The 14,789-nt window shown below is 53.5% G+C and overlaps 1 protein-coding gene across 5 annotated transcripts in view; it reads right to left on the bottom strand.

Moving 5' to 3' along the window:
* The window catches only part of ltbp3 (latent transforming growth factor beta binding protein 3), a 268,396-nt gene that overhangs the window by 53,364 nt on the left and 200,243 nt on the right, over nucleotides 1-14,789 (bottom strand). For all 5 annotated transcript variants that reach the window (XM_070868186.1, XM_070868185.1, XM_070868183.1 and 2 more), the window contains exons 5-6: nucleotides 6,218-6,301; nucleotides 5,490-5,612 (exon numbers count right to left, since the gene is read on the bottom strand). In XM_070868186.1, coding sequence (XP_070724287.1) covers nucleotides 5,490-5,612; nucleotides 6,218-6,301 — 207 coding nt within the window. The remainder of the gene's footprint in view (nucleotides 1-5,489; nucleotides 5,613-6,217; nucleotides 6,302-14,789) is intronic.

The raw sequence follows: 14,789 nt of genomic DNA, 5'->3' as shown, positions 1-14,789 counted from the left end.
ACACTCCTCACTGTAACACTGATATACCCCACACCCCTCACATTAACACACTGATATACCCCACACACCGCACTGTAACACACTGATATACCCCACACGCCTCACTGTAACACTGATATACCCCACACCCCTCACTGTAACACTGATATACCCCACACCCCTCACTGTAACACTGATATACCCCACACCCCTCATTGTAACACTGATATATATCACACCCGTAGATCCCTTGCAGTCAGATTCAGGTGAATTTATAATGGGAAAGAAAGAAATGGAGGACCAGTTGAACAAATACTTTGGTTCTGTTTTTACAAAGGTAGACACAAATAACCTTCCGGAAATACGAGGGGACCGTGGGTCTAGTGAGAAGGAGGAACTGAAGGATAACCTTATTAGGCGGGAAATTGTGTTAGGGAAATTGATGAGATTGAAGCCCGATAAATCCCCGGGCCTGATAGTCTGCATCCCAGAGTACTTAAGGAAGTGGCCCTAGAAATAGTGGATGTATTGGTGGTCATTTTCCAACAGTCTATCGACTCTGGATCAGTTCCTATGGATTGGAGGGTAGCTAATGTAACACCACTGTTTAAAAAAAGAGGGAGAGAGAAAACGGATAATTATAGACCGGTGGTGGGGAAAATGTTGGAATCAATTATTAAAGATGAAATAGCAGTGCATTTGGAAAGCAGTGACAGGATCGGTCCAAGTCAGCATGGATTTATGAAAGGGAAATCATGTTTGACAAATCTTCTGGAATTGTTTGATGATGTAACTAGTAGAGTGGACAAGGGAGAACCAGTGGATGTGGTGTATTTGGACTTTCAAAAGGCTTTTGACAAGGTCCCACACAAGAGATTGGTGTGCAAAATTAAAGCACATGGTATTGGGGGTAATGTATTGATGTGGATAGAGAACTGGTTGGCAGACAGGAAGCAGAGAGTCGGGATAAACGGGTCCTTTTCAGAATGGCAGGCAGTGATTAGTGGGGTGCCACAGGGCTCAGTGCTGGGACCCCAGCTATTTACAATATACATTAATGATTTAGATGAAGTAATTGAGTGTAATATCTCCAAGTTTGCTGATGACACTAAACTGGGTGGCAATGTGAGCTGTGAGGAGGACGTTAAAAGGCTGCAGGGTGACTTGGACAGGTTAGGTGAGTGGGCAAATGCATGGCAGATGCAGTATAATGTGGATAAATGTGAGGTTATCCATTTTGGGGGCAAAATCACGAAGGCAGAATATTATCTGAATGGCAGCAGATTAGGAAAGGGGGAGGTGCAACGAGACCTGGCTGTCATGGTTCATCAGTCATTGAAAGTTGGCATGTAGGTACAGCGGGCGGTGAAGAAGGCAAATGGTATGTTGGCCTTCATAGCTAGGGGATTTGAGTATAGGAGCAGGGAGGTCTTATTGCAATTGTACAGGTCCTTGGTGAGGCCCCACCTGGAATATTGTGTTCAGTTTTGGTCTCCTAATCTGAGTAAGGAGGTTCTTGCTATTGAGGGAGTGCAGCGAAGGTTCACCAAACTAATTTCCGGGATGGCAGGACTGACATATGAGGAGAGACTGGATCAACTGGGCCTTTATACACTGGAGTTTAGAAGTATGAGAGGGGATCTCATAGAAACATATAAAATTCTGACGTGACTGGACAGGTTAGATGCGGGAAGAATGTTCCCGATGTTGGGGAAGTCCAGAACAAGGGGACACAGCCTAAGGATAAGGGGTAGGCCATTTAGGACCGAGATGAGGAGAAACTTCTTTACTCAGAGAGTTGTTAACCTGTGGAATTCCCTGCCGCAGAAAGTTGTTGAGGCCAGTTCATTGGATATATTCAAGAGGGAGTTAGACATGGCCCTTACGGCTAAAGGGATCAAAGGATATGGAGAGAAAGCAGGAAAGGGGTACTGAGGGAATGATCAGCCATGATCTTATTGAATGGTGGTGCAGGCTCGAAGGGCCGAAAGGCCTACTCCTGCACCTATTTTCTATGTTTCTATGTTATCCCTCACTGTAACACTGATATACCCCACACATCTCACAGTAATACTGATATATCCCACACCCCTCACTGTAACCCTGATATACCCCACTCCCCTCACTGTAATACTGAAATACCTCACACCCCTCACTGTGACACCCTAATATACTCCTCAGCCTTCACTGTAACACTGATATACCGCACACATCTCACTGTAACACTGATATACCCCACATCCCTCACTGGAACACACTGATATACCCCACACCCCTCACTTTAACAGTCTTATATACCCCACACCCCTCACTGTAACACTGATATACCCCACACCCCTCACTGTAACACTGATATACCCCACACCCCTCACTGTAACCCTGATATACCCCACATCCCTCACCGTAACACTGATATAACCCATAGCCCTCACTGTAACACACTGATATACCCCACACCACAGACTGTAACACTCTGATATACCCCACACACCTCACTTTAATGCACTGATATACCTCACATCCCTCAGTGCAACACTGATATACCCCACACCCCTCACTGTAACACTGATATATCCCACACCGCTCAATGTAACACTGATATACCCCACACCCCTCACTGTAACACTGATATATCCCACACCGCTCACTGTAACACTGATATACCCCAAACCCCTCAATGTAACACTGATATACCTACACCCCTCACTGTAACACTGGTATACTGCATACCCCTCACTTTAACACTGGTATACCCCACATCCATCACTGTAACACTGATATACTCCACAACCCTCATTGTAACACTGGTATACCCCACACCCCTTACTGTAACACTGATATACCCCACTCCCCTCACTGTAACAGTGATATACCCCACGCCCCTTACTGTAACAATGATATACCCTACACCCCTCACTGTAACACTGATATACCTCACGCCCCTCACTGTTACACTTTGATATACCACACACACCTCGCTAACACTGATACACCCCACACTTCTCACCGTAACACACTGATATACCCCACACCCCTCACTGTAACCCTGATATACCCCACACTCCTCACTGTAACCCTGATAAACTCCACACCCCTCATTGTAACACTGATATACCCCACACCCCTCACTGTGACACTATAATATACCCATTATCCCTCACTGTAACACTGATATACCCCACACCCTTCTCTGTAACACTGATATACCCCACATCCGCAATGTAATACTGATAGACCCCACAACTGTCACTGTAACACTGACATACCTCACACCCCTCACTGTAACACTGATACTGATATATCCCACACCCGTCAATGTTAGACTGATATACCTACACCCCTCACTGTAACACTGATATACCACACACCCCTCACTGTAACACTGATATACCCCACACCCCTCACTGTAACACACTGACATACCCCACACCCCTCACTGTAACCCTGATATACCCCACACCCCTCACTGTAACACTGATATACCTCACGCCCCTCACTGTTACACTCTGATATATCCCACACACCTCACTAACACTGATATACCCCACACTCCTCACCGTAACACACTGACATACCCCACACCCATCACTGTAACCCTGATATACCCCACACCCTGCACTGTAACCCTGATATACCTCATCCCACCCCCTGCAACACTGATATACCCCTCACCCCTCACTGTAACACTGATATACCCCACACCCTTCTCTGTAACACTGATATACCCCACACCCCTCACTGTAACACACTGATATACCTCACACCCCTCACTGTAACACTGATATAGCCCACACCCCTCACTGTAACACTGATATACCCCGCACCCCTCACTGTAACATTGATATATCCCACACCACTCACTGTAACACCGTTATACCCCACACCCCTCACTGTAACACTGATATATCCCACATTTCGCACTGTAACACTGATATGTCCCACACCACTCACTGTAACACTGATATATCCCACACCCCTCACTGTAACACACTGATATACCTCACACCCCTCACTGTAACACTGATATACCCCACACCCCTCACTGTAACACTGATATACCCCGCACCCCTCACTGTAACATTGATATATCCCACACCACTCACTGTAACATTGATATATCCCACACCACTCACTGTAACACTGATATACCCCACACCCCTCACTGTAACACTGATATATCCCACATTTCGCACTGTAACACTGATATGTCCCACACCCCTCACTGTAACACTGATATACCCCGCACCCCTCACTGTAACATTGATATATCCCACACCACTCACTGTAACATTGATATATCCCACACCACTCACTGTAACACTGATATACCCCACACCCCTCACTGTAACACTGATATATCCCACACCCCTCACTGTAACACTGATATACCTAAGCTCATACACCCATACTTTTGACCAATCACGGGTGAGAACTCTGGCTGATTTCTGCTCTTCCTCTCCCTGTGGTGCAGCTGATTTCCGCACCTTGTCTAGTGCCCTGGCTATTATCAGGCCACTCGGCCTAGGCCGAGGCTGAATACCACGTCAGACAAAGTTTGTACATAAGAACATAGGAACATAAGAATTAGGAACAGGAGTAGGCCATCTAGCCCCTCGAGCCTGTTCCGCGATTCAACAAGATCATGGCTGATCTGGCCGTGGACTCAGCTCCACTTACCCGCCCACTCCCCATAACCCTTAATTCCCTTATTGGTTAAAAATCTATCTATCTGTGACTTGAATACATTCAATGAGCTAGCCTCAACTGCTTCCTTGGGCAGAGAATTCCACAGATTCACAACCCTCTGGGAGAAGAAATTCCTTCTCAACTCGGTTTTAAATTGGCTCCCCCGTATTTTGAGGCTGTGCCCCCTAGTTCTAGTCTCCCCGACCAGTGGAAACAACCTCTCTGCCTCTATCTTGTCTATCCCTTTCATGATTTTAAATGTTTCTATAAGATCACCCCTCATCCTTCTGAACTCCAACGAGTAAAGACCCAGTCTACTCAATCTATCATCATAAGGTAACCCCCTCATCTCCGGAATCAGCCTCGTGAATCGTCTCTGTACCCCCTCCAAAGCTAGTATATCCTTCCTTAAGTAAGGTGACCAAAACTGCACGCAGTACTCCAGGTGCGGCCTCACCAATACCCTGTACAGTTGCAGCAGGACCTCCCTGCTTTTGTACTCCATCCCTCTCACAATGAAGGCCAACATTCCAGTCGCCTTCCTGATTACCTGCTGCACCTGCAAACTAACTTTTTGGGATTCATGCACAAGGACTCCCAGGTCCCTCTGCACCACAGCATGTTGTAATTTCTCCCCATTCAAATAATATTCCCTTTTACTGTTTTTCTCTCCAAGGTGGATGACCTCACACTTTCCGACATTGTATTCCATCTGCCAAACCTTAGCCCATTCGCTTAACCTATCCAAATCTCTTTGCAGCCTCTCTGTGTCCTCTACACAACCCGCTTTCCCACTAATATACCTGGAGTCCTGATCCACTTACCCACACAGTGCATCCGCGATGGTCCCATTACATAGCCAGGCTTGCAAGCACAACGGAAGCTCCCCTGGGTGTTCAGACACTCCGCATTCTGACAGACTCCCTGCATCAGACATTCATTGATATCTGCAAGGTGCAAAGAGAGAACGAGGGTGTTAGAGAGGGAGAGGGAAAGGGTGAGAGAGCAGACCGGGCCTCGGTTTAATGTCTCAACTGAAAGACGGCACCTCCGACAGTGCAGCGCTTCCTCAGTACTGCCCCTCCAACAGTGCGGCACTCCCTCACTACTGCCCCTCCGACAGTGCGGCGCTCCCTCAGTACCGCCCCGCCGACAGTGCGCCGCTCCCTCAGTACTGCCCCTCCGACAGTGCGGCCCTTCCTCAGTACTGCCCCTCCGACAGTGCGGCGCTCCCTCAGTACTGCCCCTCCGACAACGTGGCTCTCCCTCAGTACTGCCCCTCCGACAGTGCGGCGCTCCCTCAGTACTGCCCCTCCGACAGTGCGGCGCTCCCTCAGTACTGCCCCTCCGACAACGTGGCGCTCCCTCAGCACTGCCCCTCCGACAACGTGGCGCTCCCTCAGCACTCCCCCTCCGACAGTGCGGCGCTCCCTCAGTACTGCCTATTCGACAGTGTGGCGTTCCCTCAGCACTGCCCCTCCGACAGTGCGGCGCTCCCTCAGCACTGCCCCTCCGATCCAACATGCTGGGATTAGGAGCCTCGGTCACTTGCCTTGGCAGTGGGTGCTGTTGAGTCTCTTGTAGCCCTGGGGGCACTCCACTCCGCCACTGATACCAGTCTTTGGGTCAGGCAAGTCTAAGGAGGAAATAACAAAGAGGTCAAAGTTGGGGTCAGGGAATCTCATTCTGTTCCCGTTCCTGACGAAGGGTCATCGACCTGAAACGTTAACTCTGTTTCTCTCGCCACAGATCCTGCCAGACATGCTGAGGGTGTCCGCCATTTTAATTTCACATCTCCAGCACTCTTCTTCTCTATTCGTTCAGGGGACGATGGCGTGACTGCCAAGGCCCCGCATTTATTGGCCATCCCTAATTGCCCTTGAGAAGGTGGTGGTGAGCTGCCATTTCAGAGGGGCAGGTTAGCAATCCACCACATCGCTGTGGGTGTGAAGTCACATCTCGGCCAGACCGGGTAAGGGCGGCAGATTTCCTTCCCTGAAGGACAAGTAGTCTTTTGTTTTGCGATCTCGTTCTCTGGTTCTCTTGAACCTCGAGTCTGCCGTCCCACGCTCCCCGCCCTTCCCTCTCGCTGGATTTTCATTCTACGCAACAACAAAAAAAAGGTCACTTTTTCATCGAGTAATCCCACTGCCTCACCATATCCCCGTTTCTCTCCAGAAACATATCTAATTGTCTCTTGACCCCATTTATGTTGTCCCCTTCAACCTCGCTGGATTTTATGTCGAGAGGACTAGAATACGAGGGGGTAGAAGTTATGCTGCAGCTGTACAGAGCCCTGGTTAGCCCACAGCTGGAGCACTGTGAGCAGTTCTGGGCACCACACCTTAGGGAGGATATACTGGTCTTGGAGGGAGTGCAGCGTGGGTTTACCAGAATGCTACCCGCACTCTAGGGGTTCAGTTACGAGGAGAGATTACACACAAACTCGGGTTGTGTTCCCTGGAATTTCGAAGGTTAAAGGGCGGTCTGATCGAAGTTTTCGGGATATTAAGGGGAACAGATCGGGTCGTTAGAGAGAAACTATATCCGCTGGTTAGTGAGTCTAGGACTAGGGGGGGGCAAAGTCTAAACATTAGAGCCAGACCTTTCAGGAGTGAAATTAGGAAACATTTCTACACACACACACACACACACACACACACACAGGGTGGTAGACGTTTGGAATTCTCTTCCGCAAACGACAATCGGTGCTGGGTCAGTTGTTACGTTGAAATCTGAGATTTATGTGAACTAAAGGTATTCAGGGCTATAGGGCAAAGGTGGGTAGATGGAGTTAGGTTGCAGTTCAGCTGTGATCGGATGGAATGGTGGAACAGGCTCGAGGGGCTGAATGGCCTCCTCCTGTGCATCTTATGGTGCAACTTTTTGGGCTCAGGGTAACAATGGCGTTTCTTCTCGTGTTCCTCTGAAACTCCAACCATGAGACCCTCCACCCCCCCCACCCCGCCCAGCCCCTTCCTACACGCTCTGCCTCCTCTCTGCACTCACTGGGGTGAAGTCAGTGGTGTGGAATATCGGGATAACCGCTACCGATCCGATACTGGCCCCATTCTGCGGGGCGCTCCCGCCCTGTTTCGTGTGATTTCACCGCCACGGTGGTTGAGGTCGCCTCTCGAGCAAAGTTACGCTCTCTGTGTGTGTTTTTTTAAAAACTTGGATCCGGAAGCTGTTCTCGACGGGGGGTGGGCGGTGACAACACTCGAGGGGCGGAAGTTGGGGGCGGAGCGGGGTGCCCGCCGCGTTGACATCGCCACGGCGCCGTGTCATCACGGGCTCGCCCCTCCGCTTAAAGGGGAGAGCCTCCGCGATTCCAAAACTTCGGCCCACCGGCCCACCAGGGAGGATTTCGGCTGGGCCCAGCGGCCTGTTGGCGGCCCGGCCAAACACGGGGGGGGGGGGGGGGTGGCAATCATCCGGGAAAAAAAACATGGCCGCAGCACGCCCTCCCCTTTAAGGGAAGTGTTGCACCGTGCGCCGCAGAAGGCCGCAGCCTCACTGGACCGAAGATGTTCAGAGCGGACATTCGCAGTCGGGGCGGTGTGGGGGGGGGGGGGGGAATTGGCGGTGCGCATGGTGATGACGCGCTTACCATGGATCGGTGGCAGTAATGGAGCGGTGGTGGGGGGGGGGGAAGACTCGGGGCACAGCCGGGAAAATGCGGGAGGGCGATCGGGCTATCAGCGGCCATCCCGCGAAAAAGTTCCGCTCCGATTTGCGGTGGCCACAGGCCCTGAGGAAGGGGGGGGGGGGGCAATTTCGGCCCCTTGCATTTATATAGCGCCTTTCACGACCACCGGACGGCTCAAAGCGCTTTGCAGCCAATGCAGTACTTTTGGGAGTGTGGTCACTGTTGCAGTGTGGGAAACGCCAATTTGCGCACAGCAAGCTCCCACAGGCAGCAATGTGATAATGACCCGGATCATCTGTTGTGGTGATTTTGATTGAGGGATAAGTACTGGCTGGGTTGGCTGGCCTTTTGCGGCCGGCAATGCATTTCCTACGAGTCCAGTTGCTCCCGTTTGGCCTTTATGTTTCAAAATGTCTGCTCGCACAAGCCACAACAATGAATGGCCACACCCGAACATTTGCTCGGCCTGAAAGCTGAGACGCGCGGAATATTTCGCTCGTGCGAAAATGTAACCTTGGATAAAGTTTCCCAATTTGGAGGGTCCTGCTATTCTTACAGGGGGGGGGGGAAAAAGAGGCCGCAGCCCATGTGATCAATGAAGCTTGCATGTCGGCTGCATGCAGAGAGAACTGCATCACTCTGCTACAGTAACGATTGTAATGCGAAGCTAGTTTTCCCTCAGACAGTTTTACCGTTCCACATATGCACTGACTTAGCCGTAACATTTTGGCCAGTGCAGTGCAGACACAGCAAAAGTCTGGCAATGATATCACGCCCCAGCGCCCCCTTCTCCTGTTGTAAGTCGTTCATGAGGGCCACAGGGCTTTGGAATTCCTCCTTGCGCCTGTGCGCATGCTCACAGGCTTGGAGAGCTGTTGGTGCCGTCCGCACATGCCGAGGCGCACCATCTTGCCGTCCGGAGGAGGCGGGGGTCCCCGGTGGAGGGGTCTCTACGCGGGAGACCTCCTTTTATTTACACAGAAACATAGACATTTACAGCGCAGAAGGAGGCCATTTCGGCCCATCGTGTCCACGCCGGCCGGCAAAAAGGCCGCACGGCATCCCTGAAGGTTACATATAAACCTACGAACAATGAACAAATGGCGGAAAGGCAAAGGGCACCCAAGGCCAACCAGTCCCGCCCCACGCAACTGCGGCGCCCCTTGCACTGAAACCTTCGACGCTGCACTCCAACCGGAGCCATGTGATCTCCTGGGAGAGGCAAAAAGCAGATAAACACCCGGGCCAATTTAGGGAGAAAAAAAATCTGGGAAAATTCCAATCCAACCCATCCAGGCGATCGGAACTAGCCCGGGAGATCACCCCGGCCGTATTCGATTCCCTGAAGTACTTACCTGCACCGGCCAACAAAAGGTTATCCAGTCTAATCCCAATTAGCAGCTTTAGGTCCTAGGTGATTCGGGACCTAAAGGAGGGTGGTGCCCGGTGCAATAAGTTTTTAAGTCGGTTCACGGACTCCATGGGCCGCCTGCAATTTCTGCGGTCTGCAGGAGTCCGTGTTCCACGTGTATGTTCAGTGTGCGAGGTTGCAGCCCCGTCTTCCATTATTTGAAGGGGCTCACCCTCGATTTTTGGCTGCACTTCAGTCCCACGCTGCTGATCTTTGGGCACCCGGTGCGGAGGGGAGCGGGCAGGGGGTCGGAGGGCCTCCTCGGGGCGACTGCTCCTGGGCCTGGCCGAGGGGGCCATTAACCGGTCCAGGCAGCGGGCGGTCGAGGAGGTCGTTCAGCCCGACTGCCTGCCTCTCTCCCACAGCTACGTCTGAGCAAGGGTGTCCCTGGAGCTGGAGCACGCAGTGTCCACCGGTCTTCCGCGAGAGGTGGGCGCCAGAGGGACTGGAGTGAATCGTCACCCCCGGCAACCAAATTTTAATTTGGCCTGTTAATGTTCAAAAAATGTTATTTGTTAATTTGTCGGTTCTCGCGCCCCTTGAATCAGGGGGCACTTGATTTAAAGTTCTACTTAAAATAGTTGTAGAGCTGTTGAGTTGGGAGTGGCTTAGCCAGTCACGTGATGTTCACAAGACTCAATAAAACCCCGGCCAGTTGGGTTTGGGGTTCCACGATGGGGCAGGTGGATGTGAGCCTGGTGGATGAACCGGCAATGTGTCGTGTGATTGTTAAACCTTTGCTAACAAACCAACTCGTTCTTAATAGCAAAGTGTTGCTATGAATTCTTAAGCAAAGGACCCATGAAGCAAATACATTACACCCTCAGTCTTGCCGTTCCCCGATAATCGACGGGCTTATAGACCCGAAGCTTGACATCTGCGATCGGGCTCAGCTCTGTTATCCTTAGTCACGCATTTGCTTCATGGAGCACGCTTGAGACGTTGCACGCCGGAACGCAGCTCTTCCGGGCGATGCTGCTCAGTGCCGCCACAAAACCGGGCCCGAGGATCGCGGCAGGGCGCTGGAGGCTGACTGCCCAGCCCACAACACCTCACCGCCCCCATTGCCACCACTCCAGGGAGAAAAACGGACCCAAGTCACTGAAATTGGAGGTTAAGTCACTGAAGTGGAGGCCAAGTCACTGAATATATTTAAGAGGGAGATAGATAGGTTTCTAGACACAAAAGGCATCAAGGGGTATGGGGGAGAAAGCGGGAACATGGTGTTGAGATAGAGGATCAGCCAGGATCATATTGAATGGCGGTGCGGACTCGAAGGGCCGAATGGCCTACTCCTGCTCCTGTTTTCTATGTCTCTAAAAGACCTGAAAACCCGTCCCTTTGAAGGCTTGCATTCACACGGCGCCCCTTGTGACCTCAGGACATCCTGAGACACTTTCGAAGTGGAGTCACTGTGGGAACGGAAAGGAGGGGAGATCATTGGAACCACTAAGCTGCCGGATTAATTTATCTGGGTCTTTAAATACCGGGAAGGCAGCGAAGGGAGCATGGAAACAGAACAAAGGCCTTGAAATAGGCCCGAGGTCTCCGAGCTACAATGAACAGCGAGTTCCACCTTTGCAGCAAGTGGCAAGCTAAAACAGGACTGCTTTCAGCGAGCAGAAAGTTAGAGCAGCAATGCGTTCCAAACCCCGCATGTGACTAAAAAAACATCCAGTTGGGCCAAGCAAACTAAAGGATGTTACTGCTGGGAAAGGCAGGGACCGATGGGCCGTGAAAATGCCTTTCCAATGGCTCACGTCCAGAGCCTCAATTCCCTGATTCAAGCCTACACCCACTCACTCTGGCTCCAGCAGAGGTATTCTGTTACTTGAACCCAGGATGTTCCCCATCTGTTTTCTCATCCGCATGCTGAAAGCTCATGGTATTTTCATGCTATGAGAGAGCCATGATAGGCCGAGGCTCAATTCAAGAAATTGACTGAGGCTCTGCGGCCTCTCCTTGCTCTCTCCGCTCCCCCCCCACCCCTACTCCACAGGCTCGAGCACAAAATACAGGCAGACGCTCCCCAGTGCCAGTGCTGAGGGAGCGCCGCACTGTCGGAGGGGCAGTACTGAGGGAGCGCCGCACTGTCGGAGGGGCAGTACTGAGGGAGCGCCGCACTGTCGGAGGGGCAATACTGAGGGAGCGCCGCACTGTCGGAGGGGCAGTACTGAGGGAGCGCCGCACTGTCGGAGGGGCAGTACTGAGGGAGCGCCGCACTGTCGGAGGGGCGGTACTGAGGGAGCGCCGCACTGTCGGAGGGGCGGTACTGAGGGAGCGCCGCACTGTCGGAGGGGCGGTACTGAGGGAGCGCCGCACTGTCGGAGGGGCAGTGCTCGCCGCACTGTCGGAGGGGCAGTACTGAGGGAGCGACGCACTGTCGGAGGGGCAGTACTGAGGGAGCGTCGCACTGTCGGAGGGGCAGTACTGAGGGAGCGCCGCACTGTCGGAGGGGCAGTGCTGAGGGAGCGCCGCACTGTCGGAGGGGCAGTACTGAGGGAGTGCCGCACTGTCGGAGGGGCAGTACTGAGGGAGCGCCGCACTGTCGAAGGGGCAGTACTGAGGGAGCGCCGCACTGTCGGAGGGGCAGTACTGAGGGAGCACCGAACTGTCGAAGGGGCAGCACTGAGGGAGCACCGAACTGTCGGAGGGGCAGTACTGAGGGAGTGCCGCACTGTCGGAGGGGCAGTACTGAGGGAGTGCCGCACTGTCGGAGGGGCAGTACTGAGGGAGTGCCGCACTGTCGGAGGGGCAGTACTGAGGGAGCGCCGCACTGTGGGAGGGGCAGTACTGAGGGAGCACCGCACTGTCGGAGGGGCAGTACTGAGGGAGCACCGCACTGTCGGAGGGGCAGTACTGAGGGAGCGCCGCACTGTCGGAGGGGCAGTACTGAGGGAGCGCCGCACTGTCGGAGGGGCAGTACTGAGAGACCACCACACTGTCGAAGGGGCCGTCTTTCGATGAGACATTAAACCGAGGCCTGGTGTGCCCTCTCAGGTGGGTTTTAAAAGATCCCTCGACTGCTTTGGGAAGAAGAGCTCCCTGGTGTGAGCTCCGAGAATCAGTGAGAATCAGTCTGTGTGGTCCTGGAACCCTGTTGCTTGTTCCTGGTGTTGTTAATAATTCCCAGCACAGGGCCCTGCCCGGGAACATTCTCTGCGCTCTTGTGTAACGCTGTTATTTAAGACTTGCAGGAGCCAGCAACTCTTGTTCTCCGTGCTTAAGCCAGCGTGGCTGGGAATAATGGGCTCTAATTGAACACCTTTTGTTCGAGTCACTGTTGCATTGTAAACCTGTGCTTCTGCCCTAATCATTTCCAGTGCTTTTGATCGCATCGTCACGGAAACACAATGACTTGTTAGCTGTGGAATTCACCCCTTGGCAAGCTGCTCCCCGGGCCTCTGTCAGTCCCGTTCGTGTGCCAACAACGGCAAGGTACAGGAGCCGCAATGGGCTCACTCATCCCCACCCAGAGCTGCAGATCGCGCCTGGATCTCTCTCTCTCCTCTCCTCCGCCCCAGGCTGACCCCATTGCTTGGTGGGCAGTTCTACAGATGTCTGCCCTCCCCCGGTATCACTTCACGCCTCAACCGAAACCTAAAAGCCAGGCTTTTCAACCGAGCTTCTATCAAACTTTGGTTCAAGACTTGCATTTATATAGCGCCTTTCACAACCACCGGGCGTCTCAAAGCGCTTTACAGCCACTGAAGTACTTTTGGAGTGTGGTCACTGTTGTAACGTGTGAAACGCCAATTTGGGCACAGCAAGCTCCCACACACAGCGATGTGATAATGACCCAGATCATCTGTTTTTTTGTTATGTTGATTGAGGGATAAATATTGGCCCCAGGACACCGGGGAGAACTCCACTGCTCTTCTTCAAACGAGTGCAGTGGGATCTTTTACATCCACCCAAGGAGAGCAGACGGGGCCTCGGTTTAACGTCTCATCTGAAAGACGGCACCTCCAACAGTGCGGCGCTCCCTCAGTACTGCCCCTCCGACAATGCAGCGCTCCCTCAGCACTGCCCCTCCGACAGTGCGGCACTCCCTCAGTACCGCCCCTCCGACAGTGCGGCACTCCCTCAGTACCGCCCCTCCGACAGTGCGGCGATCCCTCAGTACCGCCCCTCCGACAGTGCGGCGATCCCTCAGTACTGCCCCTCCGACAGTGCGGCGCTCCATCAGTACTGCCCCTCCGACAGTGTGCGCTCCCTCAGTACTGCCCCTCTGACAGTGCGGCGATCCCTCAGTACTGCCCCTCCGACAGTGTGCCCTCCTCAGTACCGCCCCTCCGACAGTGCGGCGCTCCCTCAGTATTGCCCCTCCGACAGTGCAGCGCTCCCTCAGTACTGCCCCTCCGACAGTGCACGCTCCCTCAGTACTGCCCCTCCGACAGTGCGGCGCTCCCTCAGTACTGCCCCTCCGACAGTGCATGCTCCCTCAGTACTGCCCCTCCGACAGTGCGCGCTCCCTCAGTACTGCCCCTCCGACAGTGCGGCGCTCCCTCAGTACTGCCCCTCCGACAGTGCGGCGCTCCCTCAGTACTGCCCCTCCAACAGTGTGCGCTCCCTCAGTACCGCCCCTCCGACAGTGCGGCACTCCCTCAGTACTGCCCCTCCGACAGTGCAGCACTCCCTCAGTACTGCCCCTCCGACAGTGCGGCGCTCCCTCAGTACTGCCCCTCCGACAGTGCACGCTCCCTCAGTACTGCCCCTCCGACAGTGCGGCGCTCCCTCAGTACTGCCCCTCCGACAGTGCACGCTCCCTCAGTACTGCCCCTCCGACAGTGCGGCGCTCCCTCAGTACCGCCCCTCCGACAGTGCGGCACTCCCTCAGTACTGCCCCTCCGACAGTGCAGCACTCCCTCAGTACTGCCCCTCCGACAGTGCGGCGCTCCCTCAGTACTGCCCCTCCGACAGTGCACGCTCCCTCAGTACTGCCCCTCCGACAGTGCGGCGCTCCCTCAGTACTGCCCCTCCGACAGTGCACGCTCCCTCAGTACTGCCCCTCCGACAGTGCGGCGCTCCCTCAGTACTGCCCCTCCGACAGTGCGGCGCTCC

Source organism: Pristiophorus japonicus, chromosome 27 (assembly GCF_044704955.1).
Source record: "Pristiophorus japonicus isolate sPriJap1 chromosome 27, sPriJap1.hap1, whole genome shotgun sequence".
Lineage (NCBI taxonomy): Eukaryota > Metazoa > Chordata > Chondrichthyes > Pristiophoridae > Pristiophorus > Pristiophorus japonicus.
The sequence above is the reverse complement of the archived record's forward strand: the minus strand, read 5'-3'. Positions and strand labels throughout refer to the sequence as shown.